The sequence below is a fragment of the Dunckerocampus dactyliophorus genome, chromosome 5, assembly GCF_027744805.1.
Source record: "Dunckerocampus dactyliophorus isolate RoL2022-P2 chromosome 5, RoL_Ddac_1.1, whole genome shotgun sequence".
NCBI classification, from domain to species: Eukaryota; Metazoa; Chordata; class Actinopteri; order Syngnathiformes; family Syngnathidae; genus Dunckerocampus; species Dunckerocampus dactyliophorus.
Genome location: NC_072823.1, coordinates 21087939 through 21110684, shown reverse-complemented (window position 1 = coordinate 21110684; position 22746 = coordinate 21087939). Strand labels below are relative to the sequence as shown.

The window sequence follows — 22746 nt, the reverse complement described above, 5'->3', positions numbered from 1 at the left end:
CAGCTCTTATGGCAGAGGGAGTGAGGTTTACCAAAGTACACTTGCACAGCCTCACAGGCTGGCATCCATTACATAGGTCTTGTTTTTGTCCGTCAATTCATTGAGGACGTTTCCCTAACAAATTTAAATTCTCAAAACCTCACTAGAGGAGAGTGTAGTTCTATTGCCTTTATGTTTCAAACTGCTCCGAGCCATGTCAGTCCAACCTTATCTAACTCAAACATGTGTGGCCCTGCACTTAAAATGCTATTTAAAATACAACAGAAATCACAACAGGTAGTGTAATTCTGGACATACATGCAACCCATTTCTCTCTTTCACCATGTCTTATTAATTGTGGAATATTCACGTCAATGTCCTAATGGAGTCCAGGTATTTAGGTTAGTGACTGACCTGGCCTTATCTGGTGCAGGAAAAGCTACAAGAAATCCATCCCAGATGTGAAGGACACATCTTTGTTGTTTCCAAGTGACCAGTAAAAAGTCATCCTGACACATGGTGAAAGAATGTCCGTCTTACGGGGAATCAAGTGAGTGTAATTGACACAGAAACAAGAGGATGAGTTGTGGTGTACTTTGTGATCCACAGGATGAAGGATCTTTATCTTCAAGATGATGAAGGTATGTGAGTTAGGACATTGTTTCTGCATTCCCTTGCCTCCTAAATGGATGAAGATGGAGGGTCCTGCCTGCAGGCTGAACTGATGGTCAGATGTTTGTTCTATCTGCATGGAAAATAAAGCCCACAGTGTTTACATGATCCGGGACAGAGAACGAGCCAAGACAGGGGGGAAGTCACTGCGGGAATTCTGTTTACCAGGAGGGCACCTGTCCTTAAATGGGTAAGGCCAAGAGTGAGGGCATTACAGAGAATTAGCTAGCACTGGTTATGCACTGCAACTGGTCCACAAAGGATAGTTATTTTATTCACTTATTTACTGTGCAAACATTTGACCCTCCATCTAGTCTATGCTATAACAGCTGCACACAGCTATAATATCACTTTTCTTACAATACCACTTTTCGCAGAGGTTATCCGCGAGGTTATCCACCAGCGATTGGCTAGTAATTGAGATGCCCATAAAAATATCTATTTTCGGCACACAGCTCGCTCCCCTTGCCCTTCAAACCCCCCTGCTAGTTTCAAGTTGACGTTCTCCTCCGATTTTTGATCAACATTTGCAATAACATTAGATTAGCTTCAGCTCCAGAACCCTCCCCCGTCTCTCTATTTCTCACACACTTATTAAACTCATTTTCCATCCATCCATTTTCTATACCGTTTCTTCCTCTTTAGGGTCGCGGGGGTATGCTGGAGCCTATCCCAGCTGACTTCGGGCGACAGGTGGGGTACACCCTGGACTGGTCGCCAGCCAATTGCAGGGCACATATAGACAAACAACCATTCACACTCACATTCATACCTATGGACAATTTAGAGTCTCCAATTAACCTCAACTGCATGTTTTTGGAATGTGGGAGGAAGCCGGAGTACCCGGAGAAAACCCATGCACACACGGGGAGAACATGCAAACTCCACACAGAAATGCCCAAGGGAGAATAGAACCCAGGTCTTCCTGATCTCCTGACTGTTACCGTGTTGGCCAACGTGCTAACCACTAGACCACCATGCGGCCCTAAACTCATTTTAAAGTATAAAATGGATACGTACTCACCACTAATGAATGATAATGTAAGATGATTGATGAACAGATATATAGTCACAGTCATGGTGTGGAAGGTACAGTATACATAACCTTATACAGTATATAACTTTCACCTTTGCATCTAACAGCTATGAACACAACAACTATGGTGCGTTGAAGAACACCAAAACATAATCAGTGAAGCATAAAGACATAAGCATGTAAAAATCGTGGTCTTTTTGTAACAGTAATGCATGTATGCTGTACATTTGACCTGTATTATCACATATTTATAAATTATTACCAATGTATGGTGAATGAGATGTGTCTTCTGCAAAAAAATGCCTATTTTTGGAAAAAAACATTTCTAAAAATCCACGAATTAGCATTAATGCTGCATTGCAAATGTGCGGGGATTCACTGTATAGTGAATTCCCACTATATAACTGTTTTCTATAGGGATTAAATGCAACCTCATCATGACTATCATTAATGATTACTTTTTATGCATTAATTTTTTTTCTATGCCGCTTAATCCTCACTAGGGTTGATGGGGTATGCTGGAGCCTATCCCAGCTGACTATGGGCAGGAGGCGGGGTACACCCTGGGCTAGTCGCCAGTCAATTGCAGGGCATTGTTATTATACAGTCAGATAGATATACATTATATTGTAAGTAACAATTAAGGTGCGTGCTATTAAGATCATTTAGATTTCTATACTAACTCATTATAGTGATTAAAACTAGAAATGCATGGTGGTAGACGGCCACAATGTATCCCGCCAGGCATTGTAGACATGGACATTCATGCATTCCAATGCACAAAGCATAATTAGAGTTCACTTGCGCTTCCTTGTGGTGAATAACAGAAATATGGTTACATAATGCTTAACCATATGATAATTTTTGTCAAATTTTGTTTTCGTTTACATTTTTTTAAAGAATAAAAATATATATATATTTTTCAAGAGTGACATGGCCCAAAACTAAGCATAGAGTTAAAGAAACTAGAAAACCATGGTAGTCGACAACCATAGTGCATCCCGACAGACATTGGTTGATTATATGTGTATTTCCTGTAAATGCTCCTCTAATCAATCGACTGCAGCGTTTCATGTAACCACTGGGTGCTTGATCTACAGTACAAAAGCAAATATTAGCACCAGATGAAAAAAACATTGGCCTTTAACAGCTGTGGTTGTGGGCAACCTCCTGATGTTCATCTTGTTCTTCAGTAACGCCACAAGATGGCAATGGCTGCATTTGAAGTACAGTATCATGAGTGGTCAGCATCCAGTAGCTTTATTCACCTCTGCATGCACTTTAAAATGTTGGATACTCAGCTTTTGGTGTGTGTTACACTTGCCGTACTGTTGTTTACAATGAACACAGCGGCGTTAATACTGGCTGAGCAGTTTGCTCCTTATCACTCTTGAAACATTGGTCCTGTTGATGCTGTGTTGTGCAATATGCTTTTTAACAAATGACCATGTGGTCAAATTATCGCCTGCTGCTATGTATCTATCTGGTTAGCACACCGAGTGATAGTGTTGTGTAGCCACATACTAGTCTGTGTTGCTAAAGATGTGTCCTGCAGTAATAAATCAACATCATCTTGTGTTCAAACAGACATCTCTCAGTAACATAAACATTTCTCTCACACTATTAAGTAAGTGCTGACGCATATGTGAAAGGTGACAGCGTTCCTGGCTTTTAGCTACCAACAGTTGTCAAACAAGCACATAAGTGTGTATAGTAGATGCTGGGGAGTACAGTACAATTAAAGACAATATGGGCAGAGTGACAGTTTATAATGGATGTCTTGTATCCAATTTGACATTATCTTACATTCCATCCAAGTGTGTGTTTCCCACAGTCAGAGCCAAACAGCTTTCTTTGTCATTATTAAAAAGACAGCTGAGAAATTTCTCCAGCCCCGTGTCGTCATAACAAGCGGCCAGCCTGGAGGCAGAGAACAACTATTCAAAAAGGTCATCCCGGTCAAAAAAATAGAAGGTACTTCAGAGTGCGAACCTCCTTCATGAGGCTAAACAAGTGTGCATCTCCATAGATACGCTCCCTGGCATATTTTGTATATAAGATCATGTATTATTCAATTACTAGCTCATCAGAAAGTCCCTATTTCGCAATGTTAACAAAAGTGGAAAAACACATTCCTGGATCTGCACCATTAGCCGGATCCACACCAAAACTTTATGGGCTCCTCTTGGACTCATGCACCACTCCTCCTCATACAGTTTAATGGCAATTGCTCACGTAGTATTTGTGCATTCCGCCCCCAAACAAACACATAAATACATGGTGATAAAAAGCACAACATGCCTGGCGGAGGAGATGAGGTCATAAAAATGGTTTAATAAACAATGAAACAATACACAATGAGCTTAGCAACCCACAACAGACTGTTTCACAAATTAAACTAAATCAAATTAATAATGTATTAAATATATTAAATTAAATGAATTTACTTTTAACTACATCCACAAAGCTGACATTAAACTGACAGGCAGAATAGGAGCTGACATCTGACATTCACACATCTTTGCACACAATCGTCCCAGCAAGTGGGACACACATGCATGTCCTTGTCCCCTGATGATATTTTCATGACTGCATAAAGTGAGAATGTTTCATGAGTGGTCTTCATTAGACCAGCGGCGATACAATGGTAACGATGACTCTAGTGACACACATATGGTGCTGTGGAAAAAAAATCCTTCCTAGTTTTAGAGAGGCAGCCTTAACTTTACTTACTTTCCTTAACTTTTTTCAAGTAATTTTAGTTTTCCCTTTTTTTGAAAATGGTTAATTTATTTTAGGTATAGTTTTGAGGTACATTTCACTCCAATTGAAGTGTACCGTAAGGGGATGACACACCAAATACTGCACTAAATAGTTCTTTTAAAATGCTTAGAATTTTTTTCCACTATAAAGAAGAAGGATCTTAAAGGACTAATATTAAACCATTTACAACAATTGTAAATAAGTTTCAGAGGTCCCACACTAGTGTAGTGGAAGCGTGTTGGCCAAAATCTACGCTGTAAAGGGATAGTTGGGATTTTTTAAAATGAAGTTGTATGGCATCCCCATCAGCAGTGTAATGCATCCACGGTGACTTACCCCCCACTTCGTCCCGTGAGCCGAGTTCTGGTCGGATTTTGGTGATAAGGAATGTAGTTCCGGTTAGTTGGTGGAGGCACTTAAGTAAAGAGTTTGGCTTCTCAAAACAATAGAGTATGTGTCCAAAAGAGTAATACATTTGCATCACAACAATGACTCCTCAAAAAAATCAGACCTCACGAGTTACTTTCTCTCCAGTCGTATCATTCGTCGTCCATTGTTGTGCACGTGTTCCACAGCGGATGAAGACCGGTGCAAAGTGAGGTTGTGTTTTATTTATGTTTTATTTACGACTTGCAACATTTAAACGTAGTACATTGTAGTATTTTTTAGTAAGTAGCAGGTTTCCCCTCAGTGTGGTCATTGTCTTTTATTCTATTTTGTGGTTGTTTGTCATTATACAGAGGCATAAAGTCTGAATTCAACAGCTCTAATAAAAAAATATACAGAAGCAAATATTCTTTGACCCTTTGGTGAGCTACTCAACATTAGCTGGCCAACTAAGGTAGCTCATGAGTTCCCTGTGATAGTTATCATAAGGCTGGACACACTATGTGCTTGTTAATAAACAACTTAGACACACAAATAGTGTTTTGAGGACAAGACATATATAGTTGTTATAATGACAACAAAAGAGCAACGTTGTTCAATGACACTTTAAAATAGTAATTTAGCACGTACCCCATGAACATGATAGCCATTTGTAGCTTCCCTGTGAGACAAAAACGAGCTCCGAACTAACTGCATTTTTTGCTTGTTTTAAAGACAAAATGTCACTGTGGTAAAAAGTCATATTTGGAGTCTGATGACCAGAAGCTAGGCGGATAACTCTAGCTAGCCACCTAGCTGCCACCAATGTGAGGTAGGGTGACAGCCAGGCAAAGTTTGTAAAGTATGCCAGAAGAGTCGAACGGAAATGAATTTGAGCGGTGAGTGATCAGACACGCCAAGATCCAAGATTACGTCACCCGTATATGATGTCATCAGTGGTTGACTCAAAAATGTAACACAAAACACATTTGAATAGTTTTACAAATATAGTGCATTTCAACATTTCAACCTTTCCTCATTGTGCCGTTTACTCTATTGTCTGCATTAGCACTCAGGCCAGGCTTTGGGTACCGAGCTCAGAGCTGGGTGCGTGCCGGAAGAGCGGCAAGGTGTACGGGCGTGTTCAGTGGCCAAAATGCGTGTCTGTTGGTCACTGATGTAATAATGCATTTATTTTTCCTAATATGCTTGTGATTCTAGCAGAGCGCTAGGACAGTATGAGATTTGAGCAAATTAGCTGGAGCGCCTCATCCACACAGCCGCTCCTGTCAGAGGGCCAGACACAATGGAACGTTTGATGGGCTTTATTACAGAGTTAAGATTTTCATCGAGCTGGCTGATGCATTGTGCACAGACAAATATATATGTCCATTTCAACAGCAGCTGCCCGGTTGACTCGAGGTGCCATTGGTCTTAAGAAGGACCCTTAGCTTCCCTGCAAGGTGCCTGGAGTAAAAAACACAAAGTCCGCTCTGAACAGTGCCTGTTTAAATATAAACGTATAATTCGAGAATTTACAACAGCGATGAACCGCATAGGTCCCAAAGATCGACTGGTCAATCGCGATCGACAGGTTGGTGACCCCTGGCGTAACCTGTGTCAAGCTGTCAAACAGAAGCCAATGACATTTTATAGACTAGTTTTGATTCTCATAGTAATACGGGACAAAGTGCGTCCTTTGTCAGCTCAGTATGGGACGCACCATTTTGTTTATAAATACGGGACAAATACGTTTTTCTAGTGATAGTTGGCAACTCTACTTAGAGATCCCACGTCTCTGACTGACAGATAGGCTTTAGTATGTAGTAGTAGTCAGCTTGTTTGTGTGCCATCACTTCACTACACATTAATCATATGACACATCTACGCACATCAGAAAGCGATGATCCATTCTCTCCTTTTCTTACATTTTTTTCCCTTGTGTCCCTCCCTTGGCTCTCCAATTCTCTTTCATTCCACTCATGAGCTCCATCGCCCCCTCCCTCATCTTCCCCCGCCCACCTTACAGCCTACTCACTGTATCACCATGCCTTGGTGACTGAGGTGGGTCTATTTCACTCTCTCTGCTTCCTCCTCTCCACTCCTCTCACTACTGCATCTTAAGATGAGGTTAACAGCACTGTGCATAGGCGGGATCCTGCTGGCCTTCTCCAGCCTCGAATGGATGTCTTTCGGAGACGCACTGGGGAACGAGGGATTCAGTCCCTGTGCCGCCACCCTGACGGCTGGATGGCCGTGCAGACCGGGGCAGGCTACTTGCCCTTACGTCCTGACCCTGCCGCCGTTGACTGTGCACATGCCAGAGAAGCTGCAAGAGCTGGAGAACCTTGTCAAGGAGTTGCAGAAGCTGAAAGATGATGTGGACCAGCTGAGGAAGATGTGCGGAGACTGTGACGAGAGTGAAAGGGCATGTGTGGGAGCCAGAGAGGGCAAATATGATAAGGGGGGACTCGCTGAGATACTTCAGGATAAAGACAGAGATTTAGGACGGATAGATAAAGCAGACATGTATTTGGAAGGAGGCAAGGAAGAAAAGTGCAGGAGCGAGAATGGCGAAATGGGCAAAGAGGGAGCACTTGCTGGGGAAGTAACACACAGTGGAAAAGAGGTTACAGCTAAAATTGATGAAACAAAGGAGGGAAAGACACAAACTGAAGGAGGAAAACGCCATGAAGGGATTAAGGACCACGGGAGGCATACAAGCAAGGATCAAGGGCAGATCTGGGTTGAAAGGAGAAAGGAAATGGAAAGGGGGATAAAAGTGGAGGGAGGTAATAAGAAACCAAAACAGCTTGAAAACACTGAACTCAAGTCCACAAAAGAAGGCAAGGACGCTGGAGAAAAGCATCAAGGAAAGACAATCCAGAATGTGCAGAGAGACAGTGATGGACAATCCAACACAGCCACTGAGAGGACAGACTTTGTTGGAATCAGCCCTACTCCATCGTCAACTTCTACTTTAAATTCCATCCCAGGTATTGATCTAAGAGTGACCCAATCAGCTTCGGTTGCACCAAACCTTATCGGGATGGTGAGTATGACTCCATCGACAACCACAAGTAATATTCTGGATAGTCCAAAGAAAGATGTAACCTTGACTACTCAAGATGCAGCAAGCTCAAGTTCAATCATTCCTCATCACGACCTCCACACAACTATTTCCCCTGAAGCCACGGAGCACAGCAGGTGGCCGGCCAAGCCTGCCGTAAAGCATCTTCCAGGCCTAAAACCCAAGCCCGGGGCAAAACATAGACTCGGCAACGACAAGACAAAGGAATCCAAACATGACCGTAAAACGGACATTAAAATAAAACAGGAGCAAAAGGAGAAGCTTTCTCAACAGAAAAATAAACCTGGCAATGACACTAGAAGGATCCAAATCCAAAAACCTGGGCAAAGAGCAGATAACTGGACGAGCGATCAGAACCTAAAAAGCCTAAAACCCAAACACGTTCAAAACAGGACGACTCAACTTCACCGGGTACCAACTGTTGTAGACCATCCAAGACCTGCCACTGGCAAAGAACCAGATCCACCAATGTGGAATAAAAACTCTAAGCCTAACAAAAGACCTGTTCACCAGAAGCCAAAACCTGACAAAAGACCCAAAAGTGACGCAAAAGATAACTCAAACCAACTTTTGACATCTGATCCAGAGCCAGACTTGGGGATAAGTAAGTTAATCAGCAATATGTCTGAAGGGGGTCAAAAACTGATGGAATCGCTTCATTCAGCGTCTTCTCCTGAGCCAAAAGACCCACCAGGACATGTATTTACAGCTAATCCTTATCAAAGACTGAAATCCAGCCAGAAAATCTTTCACATTAACGCAACACAGGTGCCCAAACTTAAACAAAAACAGCCCAAGACTGACACGAAGCCTAAAGCCGGCCAAGCACTTCAAACCAATCAAGGGCTTAAAGAACCTCGGTCAGATGTCACACTTAAGCTTGACCACCAATCTGTGACTGATCAAAGTCCTGCTGCAGAATCCAAGGGGGACAGACCACCAAGTAGACCGACACTGGAGCCAGGAACAGCAATACCAAAGCAGAACAACACCAAACATGTTAGTAGGATTATTGACTTGCATCCTACTTCTGGTCCAGTGCAACTGATTGCTGATATGACTCATTCCCCAGAGTTCAAACAGAGTTCAAACAGCCTTTCCGGTCTACCAGTGAGCCCAAACAGCAGGATGGCGTCTGGTCTGATTCCACAAACAACCACTCAATCACCATTGATACCAACGTCAACAAGCCCAGTCACGCTCCATGATGTTATTCCTAAAAGCAATCCAGCATCCTCCAAGCCAAAGGCTACATTACCTCACACAGCAGAGGAACAAGCACCCCTCCAAAAAAACGTCCAAACTACTCTCATCTCAACAACAACCGCCACCGGCACCACCTCTGACCCCGAAGCCCCAGCTGCTGTGTCGTCAACGTCAAGTGCCCGTGAGCTGCGCGTGAAAATCAACCAGGTGGTTGCTGCGTTCTTCAACAGCAGCCTGGGTCCTAATGGAAGACCACCAGGTAGGCATCCTAAAGAGCTGCCTGAGGACAAGGAGGGTGGAAGCAGGACTGCCAGCGGGTCACCACTACTGATACCATCTAATGGTAAGAGACAGAGGTTGACATGCATGTCTACAGAGATACTACAAAGTATATTTATTGTAAATGACATTTGTGGCACCCCCTATGGGTTGTGCTGAAAATGCGTCAAGAAATGGTCAATGACATGGAAAATGGCAACACACAACACACGTAGGAGTGCATGTTTTGACAAATTATCACCCTTTTGTGTGCAGCAATTCAAGAGTAGAAGAGTTAGTTTATATTAACAAATACAAACTAATATTTAAATGAAGAAACCCTTAAGTAGTTCTCTAAATATCCTCTCAATTTTCCCCAAAAGTGCTGTAAAAATATTATATAGTATATTCTATATACAGTATTATATACGATGCTATATTATCTATACGTTACACTTACACTAACAAATACAAACTAATACAACATTAAACGAGGAAAACCTTAAGTAGTTTTAAATATCCTCACTCATTTTTCCCCAAAAATACTGTAAAAATATGAATAATAAATATTATATATACTATATTAGATACTATAACATATTATGTATATATTGTAGATATCACTGTTTTATAACTACTTCAGTCTGAGAGAGAGACTTCAAAACACTTATGTTCAAGTTCAGTGGTTTGATATTTATATACTGGTTGACAATACCCCTCTAAGAAATTCATAGTAAAGTCATTCATAAAAATCATGGCGATAATCAGACATTTCATCCAAGAACTTTGGTTAGCACCCTCATGAACCATGGAAACTTTTAAGACTCTACCTCTGAAAATAAGCGGAATCTAGAATAGTTAGGAACCCGAATGGAAACGAGGAATCGGACCCAGAATCGCTCAAATTCAAATGATGCCCAACCCTAATATTTACCTTTTTAAAGGCTGGTATGTTTATATACTGTAGTTTCACTGTTTTTTGTATTGACTAAACTAAAATAATCACACATACACACAAATCTTTTTTTTTTTTTTTTTTTTTTACAAATACACCATTGTCCCACATAAATAGCAACCCTTATGATTTCAGGAGCAAGGCACCCTCACAGAAAATAGAAAAAAGGGTGTACAATTTTGCTGCATGCTTTGAACGGGAAAGCACCATCTGGTGGACAAATTGAAACCAAGCGATCCAAATTGAAATTTTAACATACATGTAAAAGGATTGCTTTTCTTTATGAGATCAAAAATAGTTTTTTAAAATGTGTGGCGTTTTTGTAGCTTAGCCATTTTAGGCTAGTTGAACAAATAATATGTTAAAAAATGAATAAATATTCTCTTGGAAAATTTCTCCTGTATTCAATGAACATAGCCAAAATAGCTTAAATAAATAAATAAATAAATAAATAAATAAATAAAGAAATAAAGAAATAAATGGCACAAAATGTCCACATAGGATCTCATAAGGGTAAACCTAACATGATTTCCTTAAGTACATACTGTACAGTGGTGTGAAAAAGTGTTTGCCCCCTTCCTGATTTCTTTTTTTTTTGCATGTTTGCCACACTTAAATGTTTTTCAAACAAATTTAAATATTAGTCAGTGACAACACAACTAAACACAAACTGCAGTATTTGAATGTAAGAGACTCACTGCAAGTTATTGCAAATGCTTGATTGCAGTTGTTGCTTCTAAGGGTGGCCAAACCAATTACTAGGTTTCACTCATTAGGTTCATCACTTTTCCACACAGGGCCATGTAGATTTGGATTTTTTTTCTCCCTTAATAATAAAAGTTTTATTTTTAAAAATGCATTTTTTGTTCAGTTGTGTTGTCTTTGACTAACATTTTAAATTTGATGATCTGAAACAGAAATCAGGAAGGGGGCAAACACTTTTTCACACCATTGTACTTGTTCTGTAATTAATACTTTTAAAAGCCATCAGCTACCAACTACATCGCAATGTGTTCTAAATAAGCCACAAAGTACAGTGTTTACCTTCTGTAAGATTAAATTACTCACTCTAAATGAAGAGTAAGTGATGAATCAACCAGGAGGTACACTCCCTGTTTTATGGTGGAAAAGTATTTCTACACTGACCTCTGTTGCACTTATGACCTCATGCCTACAAGCCAGCTGCACCAGCACCGCCACCCACATTTTATGGCTAGATCACATCCAATAAATGTTATTTAAGGTTTGATCAAATGCTCTTTAGGTGCACTATCTATGAGGAGAGACTGCTCGGACCACCTGCTCACCGAGACGGTAATGAAGAGTGGAGTCTACCAAGTGACCCCTGATGTCCTCCATAGCAGCAGCAGCAGCTTCCCAGTCTTCTGTGACATGGAGCTTCACGGTGGAGGGTGGACCCTCTTGCAGTTCCGACAGGATGGCAGCGTCAGCTTCAACCGCACCTGGGCAGAGTACCGATCCGGCTTTGGCGATCTTCTCAACGGAGGGGAGTTCTGGCTTGGAAACCAACACATTCATTTGTTGACCCGCGACAGGGACATGATGCTGCGGGTGGAGCTGCAGGATTTCTCCGGGGTGGTGGGATATGCAGAGTACGATCACTTTAAGGTGGCGAGTGAAAGGATGCGCTACAGGTTGACAGTTGGGGGTTACTCCGGCACTGCAGGAGATGCTCTTGTCTTCAGCTCCAGCTACAACCACAACAACCGGGCCTTCACCACCCCAGACAGGGACAATGACCGCTACCCTTCAGGGAACTGCGGGGCTTACTACAGCTCTGGCTGGTGGTTCGATGCATGCATGGCTGCAAACCTGAACGGGAGGTACTATATTGGGAAATACAAGGGGGTTCGTGATGGGATCTATTGGGGGACCTGGCACAATATCTCCACAGAGCTGTATCCTACAAATGAAAGACAGTCTTTTAAAACAGTCAGGATGATGATCAGACCAAACGACTTTACGCCGTGAAGAGTTAATATTAGTAATTTAAGACATGAACTCTCTGTATTACACCATTCAACAGTAACGCCATAATACCATACGACCCTCCTGCTTTGACGCAATGCTACCACCTAGTGGAAATATGTGATTCTGCAATACATACTGTTTGTTGATAATGTTGATCATTGAGGATGTATATAGTGTTTACAGTTTATGGGACCTTTTTAAAAATAGTGTTTAACTAATATATTCAGTAACATATATTAGTAATATATGATTAGTGATCAGATGATGGTTGAATGAAAGTGTTTGGAAGGTTGATTAGATTTTTGTTATGTTTTGTAAGTTTGGATACTTTTCATTCTAGACCAACATTCTTTTCAAATTAAAGTGCTAGCTGACGAATGAACAAAGTGACTGTGATTTTTTTCCCTCCTTTCCCCCCACTTTAAACATCCATCCATCCATCGATTTTCTAAGCCGCTTAACTTAAAACAATAATAATAATGTCAGGCCACGTACCATTGTTTTGGAACACTGAAAATAACGGCTTTTATTTTTTGGCTACTATAATTTAATGGACCATGGTAATATTGATTTTATCAGATGGAGGCGTGTAAGAAACTAAACCTAACAACAAGGATGTTCGGAGAAGTGACAAAACCTTTGCCAAAAAAATACCCGAATGGGGACGGGATCAAAACGAATGACAGAGATCTTCTTGCAAGATTAACCTTTTTGCATGGGTAAAAACGATTAATCAAATGGATACCTACATGTTTAATTTTGTTTGTGTAATTAAAAAATGTAGGCGGTTGAAAACTGAGTTCTATTGTAGGTGACATACAAACGGCTGATTGGGGGTGGGGCTTTGCTTCGCTTACACAAGTTTCCATATCCGGTCTGTCATATTTAAGCGAAATTTACACATAAATGCATTTTCTTTTGGGTTTTAAAGTTGAAATAGTCAGTAAGATATGTAAAACGAATTATTTCCACTATTAAGACTAGATAGCTACATGAAACATAGCTATCTATGTGAAAATCAGTAGTCAGAGGGCATAAACTACAACCGGAAGTTACCTATAAGCGATCATTTCATAACAGTAAGTACAACAATGGCCGCCTCACAAGACTACACGCACCTGTTATAACATTAGCTTGTGCTGGAAAGTTACTGTCATGTTCTGGAGTTTGGCAGCTCAGCGAGGCGGCGTTGGACTTGTCCGCTCCTTGTGTCGAACTGCTAGCCTAATTAGGCGCTGTCCTCAGCGACGGCAGTCTTTCTTCACCTCTTCTAAGTTAGCCCAAAAAGATGGCGAATTGAGCCGGACACTGAGGGAGTGGAGTCTGGTAGTGAGCCCCTTTAGTACGGTACGAGCACGGCTCGGCTGTAGTATCTCTGTCCAGCCTCTGGACCCACATGCCTTTCCTGAAGCTGACCGAGCCTTCGTCACTGTCCATAGTGGAGCTTCTACAAATTGCGAGGAGAAGGATGTTGATGACTTCCACGTCCAGTATGATGAGCACGGCAAGGAGCTGCTCGTCTTGGCAGAGAGGGATGACAGCAGCTTGTCGGTTTACATATCTGCACCTATTAAGAGTAGTGAGTACGCTTTACTACCGTACATAGATTGCTTTCTCATCATTGTCAGCACACTGATGCAATGTGTGTGTGTGTGTGTGTGCGCGCGTGTCTCAGATGTCGTCATTAGTACCCACGGAAAAGGTAATATCGAAGTGAAGAATATGGAGTGTGACATCTGCAAGGTGCACACAGAGAGAGGCAACTGTATACTGCACTCAGTCAAGGTGGGTATAAAAACAGTAACTTGCCTCTTCATTAATTACACCTGCACAATCCAGCCATCCATTTTCTAATACCGGGCATTAGGGTCATGGCTCATGCCAAACCTTTTATTCATATTATGAATGATGCTACAAGAAGACGTATCTTCTATTTCAAGGACAAACCCCAACAAATCACACACCTCTGAAAAGCCAAGGATGTCCTCTTCACAGCACAACAGCTTTTGGAGTGTTTTTGCATTTTAAATTTGAAATGCTTGTCCCGTACAGAAGACAGAAACGCATTGCTGGGTCTCAATAGGATTTAGCCATACATTTAGACAGTTCGTTTTATCTCTGCATTGAGCACAATTCAAGGTTGTAAAAGTAACATAAACTAAGTAGAATAACTTGTCTCATGTGTGTTGCTCCTCTAGGGTCATCAAGTGGAGGTGCGTTCAGGTGGAGACGTCACAGGCGTGGGCACCATCCATGGCAATGTGGACATCAGCGCCTCAGGAGGCAGTGTTAAGTGTTGTTTGTTGGTTAAACATCAGGGGGCAGCACTAGCCTTGCTTCCCTACATGACTGGTGGTGAATTGTGCAGGTGGTACATGTCAAGAAGCTGCAGGGCACCACAATGAAACTCTCCACCGAACTCGGCGATCTGAAGGTCAAGGCCATCTATGCCGAGTCTAGCTGCATCTCCTCCTGCAAGGGGAAAATGGAACTGGGACATTTACACGGTGAGCTTACAGGCGTTTGTCATCACTTTAGGGTTCTAAACAGTTGGTTAGGCCAATATTCTGGTTCGTAGCACAAAACAAAACAAAAAAAAGATGATACTTGGTGTGCAATTTGGTGTGGTTTGCTTAGAGTTTACATTGGTATTTTTGTCATGGCACCAAAGGCTACACAGTAAAGAACATAGGCATAAAATAAGGACTTGATTGGGCAGCTTTTGTGACGTAACTCTTTGTCTGGGGGTGTCACAAGATCTCGTGTAATGACATTTTGCGAGATTAAAATGTGACTATATTTCTCATTTAGAGAAAAGTTGTCTCGCAAGAACAGGGCAGTCAATCAGACATTGCTACTATGACTGATAATACACTTAATATGGAAGTGCACATTAAGTGCTCTATGCACACTATACACCTTGCAGTCCAACCTACCTCGGTGTTCCCAGCGTCACTTGTCACTCTGTGGGTGCTTTTTTTTCCTCATCGGAGTTCAACAGTGTGGCGGTGTAATGTCCAAGCAGAAGCTGTAGTAATTCTACATTTGATCAAACTTACTTAAATTTGATCAAATGTCAAGTAGCTGATGTAGTTCAAAACACAATCGCTGTACATGACTTCTGTCAAAATGTGATAGTAGCGCCTATTTCGGACTACAGTGGTACCCCGGTTAACGTCCGCCCCGGTTAGATTTTTGTTAGTTTTTTTGGTTAACAACCAAAAGTTTTGCAAAAATTTGGACTTGGCTTGCGTTTGCCCACTTGTTGGGCATCCAAAATACAGTCCGATTTGTTTACGCCGCCACCTTGGATCACGCATACAAGATTAAATCTCACCATACTTGCACGTGATGGCGCAATGCAAGAGTGCTCATGAACAAAAACAGTGATACATTTGTCATGTTTGTGCTATTTCCTTTCATGCAAACAGGTGAAACACACTTTTCCTTTGTTCTTTGCCGAGAAATTGAGTGATGCTCGTGGCTATGAATACTTTTGCAACCCACTGTATATCATCTCGTCTTGTGAGTTGGATGTGACAGATAAATGATTAGTAGTAGTACCTACAACTGCCACCATTATTCCAACTTATAATTTTTAGTTCAATTTGTGGAAAAATGTTCAACAGTTAAAAGCATCATGCTTGGGTCGTGCATGCAAAGTTATAAAACATTTAAAAAGGTACCTGCATTGTTTTGTGACTGCTTTGTTTGTCTACTACTATATTTTGTCAATGTAGTTTTCTTAAAAGTAATATTAAAATATCATCTCGTTATCGTGAACCCAATACCGTGTATCTTCTCGTCTCATGATTTGAGCGTACAGTGACACCCCTATTTGTCATTTCTGCATGCTTTTTGCTGTCATTTTAACACTGCTCGGTGTCTTTGGTCTGTGTAGCTTTCACATTTGAGCTCAAGTGAACCAAACACCAGGGTTCAATTGCAAGCAGACCAAGACCCATGTCCTGTCTGCTTGTTTGGTGCACACCAGTGTTCTGAATTCCCAACGTCACTTCCTGTCCACATGCCCGGAAGACATTCATTGAAACACACACAAGCACGAGTCTTATTTATGTCTTAAATGGCTTATTTTCTTTGATTATATATGCTATATTGGGTAATATGAGTGTAAAGGTGACTATAGGGGTCTTGTTTCATGTCTTGAGGGCTCTAATAATGGTCAATTGCATTTCGACAGTCCTAAACAGGTTTTCTATGTCTTAACTATGAAAATATTCAGTTTATTCATATTGAATCCTACTTCACAGAAATTCACTTATCACAGTCGGGTCTGGAAGCAATTAACCACGATAAACGAGGGATAGTAGTGTAGTGTCCCTTTTCACAAAGAAACTCAGTTAAGCGAGAGCTGTCATTTAGGCAGAATTGAACGTTGTGGTCACAATTTTAATACGTATTACTTTTCTTTAATTTGTTTTGGAGGCCTCCATAAAAGCCAAATTCACTAACCCGCAGAAGAAAAATAATGCGTCACCCATACAGAATGTAAATCTCTTCCTGAAGCACATGTCATCTTACATGGAAACAATTATCTTGTTTACTGGAATGACTAAAGACAGAGGAGTCTTGTTCTTTCCCCTTTGAGATCTTTCTTTGACTTGATGTGCTTCATTTTGTGCAAAGGTGACGCCACAGTGAAGAACACAACAGGCGATACACACATTGGTAAACATCCCCTCATGGCACAATCATGCTAGTAATTTATGTGAAAGGGTCAAATGTGAGTGTGTGTTGCAGATGGTTCAAATGGGTCCTTGAAGGTTTCCTCTCAGAGTGGAGACATTGATGTGTACGTGGGAGATGGAGGAAGCGCTGAGATGCTCAGCCAGGAAGGTAAGCATGCGATATTATATCCTGATCTCCTTTTACTGACTCTACTGTTATGTAGGAGCGGTGTGCATACGTGTCCCGTCCTCACTGAGAGCAGAGGTGGATCTCTGTGGAGCATCGGTGGACGTAAGCCATGATGTAACGCTGCACCAGTTGCAGAAGAACACGACTGAAAGCCAAACCAGAGTTACTGGTAAGACAGTTTTACTAAGCTTATTATATGATGCAGTTATAATAGGCATCTACATACATTTCCTTGATCAGCCATGGGGGGAAAGTAACAATATTGTTTTTAAAGAGCGCAATCATCTCAAATGAATGTTTAGACTAAATAAAGAGCGCCCCTGTTGGTTTGCTGCAAAGTAGCACACTCCATTTAGTGTCTTAATGTTTAGGACATGTTACTGAATCAACAATAGACAGAATTCCTAACAATCAATCAATGAATGGACTTAACCATTGATTTGTCCTCCCCCATTGTCCAGTGTTAAGTGTCCACATTCAAGTTTTTTGCCTTTGCATAGTGCCTTTAGCTCTATTTTGTTCCACAGTTTTACTGGAGTTTTTTAGTTTAATTATATTTCTACCATGTGCTGCGGCCCAATAAAAAAACAAGCTGCAGGCTTCCAATGGCCCCCAGACTGCACTCTGGACACCCCTTGTTCAAATGAAGAAACGTTTTCTACAAAAAATTGTTAGCGCATTGGTTTGTATATGTTAAGTATCCATGCACTGACTGCTTATTAGTGTATGAGTTACTGAATGATTTGCATTTTACACGAAGTGGACATGTGTTGCTTTTGTTCATCATAGCATGCCACTTGTCAGGGTTTTGCACTGCCAGTGTTACTGCTAATGCTACGACTACTACAGTATTACTACAGCAACAACTACTGCAGGGTAGGGAAGTGATGCACATGTGCACAAAACACGATGTCACATTCATTGCAGTGTGTTTACAGAAGTAAATGCGAGGGAGGTTTGTGGTGAACTGTTGCGAGGAGCGTGCGGGTGGATGTCGGAGCCAGGTGTGGTGGGACATTTTAAAAATCATTTTCGAATGACAAGAAAAAGTTTTGTTTACGCCTGCGATTATCTTGCCCCAAGTCTTGGTATACACGTATACACGATGGATACATATGGGATTTATATCTACGAACAAGGCATGGGTCGCATTTGAAAAAGTCAGAATTGTAGTGTTTGCATTGACAGGGAAAAATAAGATAATGGTCACATTTGAGCAAAAAAATAATCTGTACCTACCAGCCTGCGTCCGGACTCTGCACACCTTCCCCCGGCTTGAGCCATCGCCTCGTGGAAAGGGAGTAATGTCGTACACAGATACAGCCTCAAGGAAGCATATGCAAGCTTGAAATCTTTTAAATCACTTTGGTTCCGCCATTTCTGGTTAACCTGAACAATTTCATTCTGTAATCAATTTCTTTGTGGCGACTCTGCCTTGTTCAAGACAGTAGCTCCACTTCGTGTTTAAACTAAGAAGTACAAAACAGTGATGTACATGTTGTGTGTGGTTCATAGTCAATTATAGTTTTATACTTTGATATGGGCAAGTTAAAATGGATGGCGGGCCGTAGTTTGGACATTCCTGATTTACATGTATGTGTCTATGTTATGGCATGACATGACAAACACTTATTAAACGTCCAATCAGATTACCGTGATGCTATCCCAACCGCTAGGGGGTGTACTTGCGTGGTATCCTGAAAGTGCTGTGAGATGATGGGATGTATTGTAATATTCAGCAACTTGAGTGGTGCAAACAGCTCTGGACGCCAACTACAACCACAGTAACAGACATATTGTTCACTAAGTACCTACTGTATTTGAAAGTAAGCATTATTATCTTTCACTCTCTCAGGCTACATGAACACTGATTGTCCGGTGGAGCAGCGGCTTAAAGTGACGACAGAAAGAGGCTCAGTCAGCCTGAGGACGCAAAGCTGGTTCGAGTCCCTGAAGCTGAGAGGCTAGTAAGCTCACACAGAGACCGGTCGTTTCTTGCACCTCAAGCACTGGATGGAACATCGGCCCTTATTCCGTATTATCTGCTATGTGACGCACACTCAATACCAGTGAATGACTGAATAGCTGAAAGCAATAAATGACCAATAATTACACCTGTGTGCTATCAAATTTGCATTTAATGAAATGGTACTGTTTATACTTTTTAGGCATTAATTACAAAAATGAGAGTGATTATTTTTACACTTAAACATGAAAATTACATTACATTGCATAGTCATCATTGCACATTTGTCAAGAGTCGATATATAAAGCCTTTTTTTTTTCTTTTGCCAAAATTCTTTTCCAACCCCCCCCCCCAAAAAAGTTCAATAACATTAAAAATAAACATAAATACTTAAATCATTGAGCTGATATTTGGTTAATCTTGCATTTAATTCGTAAATAATGCATGTATTAATCAAAATCCAGCAACAACATAGTGGTTATCTCTGAAGGTGTTAATCCATGTTTAGGATTTTTTGGGGTGACGAGTGCCATTCTGTGATTGTCAAGGACTGTTATGATTGATTGAAATTATTTTGCATCTTGTTCTTCTGCACCTTTTCATCGAAGCCATAGGTTGGTCTCATTATTGCTGTACTCCCAATGCTGCACATACGGCTGCAACCTCATGGCGGCTGCCCTGACAAGACACACACACACACGCACACACGACCATCAACACTGTAGGATGATGCACTATACAGTAATCCCTCAATTGTCACGGTTAATTGGTTCTAGACCTGACTGTGATAAGTCCATTTCTGCAAAGTATGAATATTTTAGTAGTTAGAGCATACAAAACCTGTTTACGACTTTCTAAATGTGGTTTTTAACATTATTAGAGCCCTCTAGACATGAAATAACACCTATATCACACCCATAGTCAGATTTACATTCATATTACCCATTACAGATATAATCAGAGAAACGAATCCATTTAAGACATAAATAAAACTCGTGATCATGTGTGTCGCAGTGAATGTGTTCTGGATGTATGGAGGACAGGTGACGTTCGGGTTTGAGTTTTAGCTTGTTGTGGGTTATGGCTGCAACAATAGCCCGTGTTATGACCAATGTAGAATACTACATTTACAAATTGAATGCGTCTTCTTTATAGCTTATTTGTATCTCAGTTAATTTAGCCATTTCTATGTTTAAAAATGCTTAATTTAGGCAAAAAATATGTACAACTTGACTCAATATGCTTTTTTTTTTAACTAATAGACCTTATTCAACAAAGAAACAGCATGATTTATTAATTCATATATGTTTGAAGGACTGATAGAAATTCGAACCGCGGTGTGGCGAGAGAGAACTGTATTTAAGATGTTTTTCTTTACTCTGAGATGCTGTTGCAGTCGTTCATAATGATGGACGAGAGCGGTGGGCAGAGCCTCTCGATGTATTTGATGGCACGATCAGTGAAGACACAGCCGCTGACGTCGAGCTCTCGCAGGTATTGGGTGCCGCTTGAAAGGCACTGAACTGCCATGTCGGTCATCTGAGGGTAGAAGGAAACAAACTACTCTACGTCTTGTATTGGAACTAATTATTCGTTAGTGTACCAGTGAGAGTGCGTCTACCTTTGGACAGCCTCCCATCCTCAGTGTGAATAGACCTCTGCAGTAAAATGAGAAGGCTCTGATGGCTTGGTCAGACAGATCCAAACACCCGGACACATCGACATATTCCAGCTCTGTCACATACTTGCATAGATTCTGCTCAAATTGAACGAAATGCTACACGAATGAATGAATGGATGAATGATGGCGAGAGAGAGAGACAGGCTGCAGGTTTGTACCTCAATACCAACATCTGTGATGTTGATACATTGGGCGATAATCAACTTTTTCAAGGGAACCTCCTCAAGAGCAGCCAAACCCTAAAGATTGAATACAAATATGTTTAAGGAGACATACTGTGCTATTTTTTTCACAGATTAAAACAGTTATTAGGTGTTTTAATAACATGTCTGTTACATGCTTCAGTGAAGGGATGAAGAATTAGAGCACACTTTATAAAACCCTCTATAAACAGCCCTGTTCAAAGCAGACAGTTTTTATGTAAATTTAAAAAATGTATTCCATCTGATCGTCTTGCCGAAAGACACTTTTTCTGACATAAGCCACTTGGCATGGGCCAGTAACCGGTTTCAAGGTATACCACGGTATGAAAAAGTCAAAAACCATTAAAATCGTCCGTCATACTTTCCTATGGTATGAGAGAAAGTGGAGATCCAGCACGGCCACTACGTGTGCTTCGTCACATCCTGTGTTATTCCTCACAGTCAAAACCGGGGTTTGATGTATTGAAAGCACAGGCGTTTGCTGTCAGGCAAAAGTCGGGCATAGATAGCACCGGTGTCAGCTGACTTGTTAGCATTGAGCGGTGCCAGTACGGCCGCACTGTTCAACATAGTACTCATGTCGAGAGTCACCAAATGCGGAGATGTGATTCAGAATGAGGCAGGAGTGGAGGATAAGTGGTATAAAACGTTTACTCTCCACTGAACAGCCAGCAATAACCACTTAACAATGTCTCAGTTGCTAAGAACAATCACATGACCTGGAAATAGAAGTTTGTGCAAAAGTGACCTGCACATTCACGTCTATGAAATAATAACATAACATTACAAGCTATCTTAAGAGTGATTTATGTTCTTCTTGAGACACTTGATTGCATTTTCATTTTGCCTTTTATTTATTTTTTTTTAAAGGTTGTTTTAACTTTTTAGCTGAGTGAGTATATATTTATTACATGTAGATTTTAGAAAAACTGTTTTTATTGATGTTCATTGATTGAATTATTAACTGAGCGCCTTAATATAAGTACAGTATAAATATAACTGTTTTATGATTATGATTGAGTTAGTGATTACAAGTAGTTTATAGAAATAATGCTTTATGAAATGATTAACTGAGTAGATGAACAACTATTTAAGTATGTCAAAGGTCAAACAGAGAGAGTGCGATCTCACACATGGTGTACATTCAGCGGAAGCCAGCCGGGACCAGCAGCCAGATATGGGAACAAAAACAAGCCAATAGGCCTTGAGACAGCGGGGAGAAGTACGTGCTGTTTGTGCAAGAAAAGTGTCAAGTCAGCGAAAGCTCCAACTATCACCTGCTGGCGTCACACAACTTCGTCAAAGAATCCGGGAGACACTGGCGCCAATGGTCTGAGGAAGACAATTATAAAAAGGCAGAGGGGACTAGCGATTGGGGCGGCTCTCGCTCCTTCTGGTCAGGAAGCCACAGGAGGACATTAGGAGGGACAGCTAGCCCGGATATCCGAAGAATGTGAAATTATTCTTTCTGATTTGTTTTTCAATACATTTTGTAAATCTAATACCGGAGTGTCAGTCGTCTTTCCTTCTCATAACTGGAGATGAACGAACACGTAAGGGGCAGGTGAAATTGACCATTCTAAAAATGGTCCTTTTGACTTTTAGTAGGTTGCAGACAATTTCATCTCCAAAACTAACAAAATATGCATCGAAAACTGAATTTTATTTACTTATTTAGAAATAACTCAATTAATACCGGT

At 41.0% G+C, this 22746-nt stretch overlaps 3 protein-coding genes across 6 annotated transcripts in view; 2 read left to right on the top strand and 1 right to left on the bottom strand.

Annotated features, from left to right (window-relative positions):
- The first annotated feature begins 6883 nt into the window (after nucleotides 1-6883).
- On the top strand, nucleotides 6884-12796 carry LOC129181367 (uncharacterized). Its single transcript, XM_054776497.1, has 2 exons — nucleotides 6884-9456; nucleotides 11591-12796. Exons 1-2 carry the CDS (start codon nucleotides 6942-6944, stop codon nucleotides 12316-12318), a joined length of 3243 nt encoding a protein of 1080 aa, XP_054632472.1. The 5' UTR covers nucleotides 6884-6941; the 3' UTR covers nucleotides 12319-12796.
- A 462-nt stretch (nucleotides 12797-13258) lies between these two features.
- Nucleotides 13259-22465, top strand: fam185a (family with sequence similarity 185 member A). Its single transcript, XM_054776502.1, has 8 exons — nucleotides 13259-13897; nucleotides 13994-14103; nucleotides 14517-14606; nucleotides 14687-14825; nucleotides 16966-17007; nucleotides 17080-17175; nucleotides 17231-17365; nucleotides 19052-22465. Exons 1-8 carry the CDS (start codon nucleotides 13474-13476, stop codon nucleotides 19162-19164), a joined length of 1149 nt encoding a protein of 382 aa, XP_054632477.1. The 5' UTR covers nucleotides 13259-13473; the 3' UTR covers nucleotides 19165-22465.
- The window catches only part of fbxl13 (F-box and leucine-rich repeat protein 13), a 29605-nt gene continuing 26377 nt past the window's right edge, over nucleotides 19519-22746 (bottom strand). For 3 of the 4 annotated variants that reach the window (XM_054776498.1, XM_054776499.1, XM_054776500.1), the window contains 4 exons: nucleotides 21002-21082; nucleotides 20784-20918; nucleotides 20541-20701; nucleotides 19519-19840 (listed from right to left, as the gene is read on the bottom strand). In XM_054776498.1, coding sequence (XP_054632473.1) covers nucleotides 19762-19840; nucleotides 20541-20701; nucleotides 20784-20918; nucleotides 21002-21082 — 456 coding nt within the window. In that variant the 3' untranslated portion in view covers nucleotides 19519-19761. The remainder of the gene's footprint in view (nucleotides 19841-20540; nucleotides 20702-20783; nucleotides 20919-21001; nucleotides 21083-22746) is intronic. The other variant, XR_008570425.1, reaches the window with a different exon arrangement.

Excerpts from the sequence above, each read along its gene's own strand:
- LOC129181367 (XM_054776497.1), top strand. The coding sequence starts at position 6,942 with ATGAGGTTAACAGCACTGTGCATAGGCGGGATCCTGCTGGCCTTCTCC. Across the intron at positions 9,457-11,590 it reads ACTACTGATACCATCTAATG|GTGCACTATCTATGAGGAGA; the intron begins GTAAGAGACAGA and ends AATGCTCTTTAG.
- fam185a (XM_054776502.1), top strand. The coding sequence starts at position 13,474 with ATGTTCTGGAGTTTGGCAGCTCAGCGAGGCGGCGTTGGACTTGTCCGC. Across the intron at positions 17,176-17,230 it reads TGAGATGCTCAGCCAGGAAG|GAGCGGTGTGCATACGTGTC; the intron begins GTAAGCATGCGA and ends ACTGTTATGTAG. Across the intron at positions 17,366-19,051 it reads AAGCCAAACCAGAGTTACTG|GCTACATGAACACTGATTGT; the intron begins GTAAGACAGTTT and ends TCACTCTCTCAG.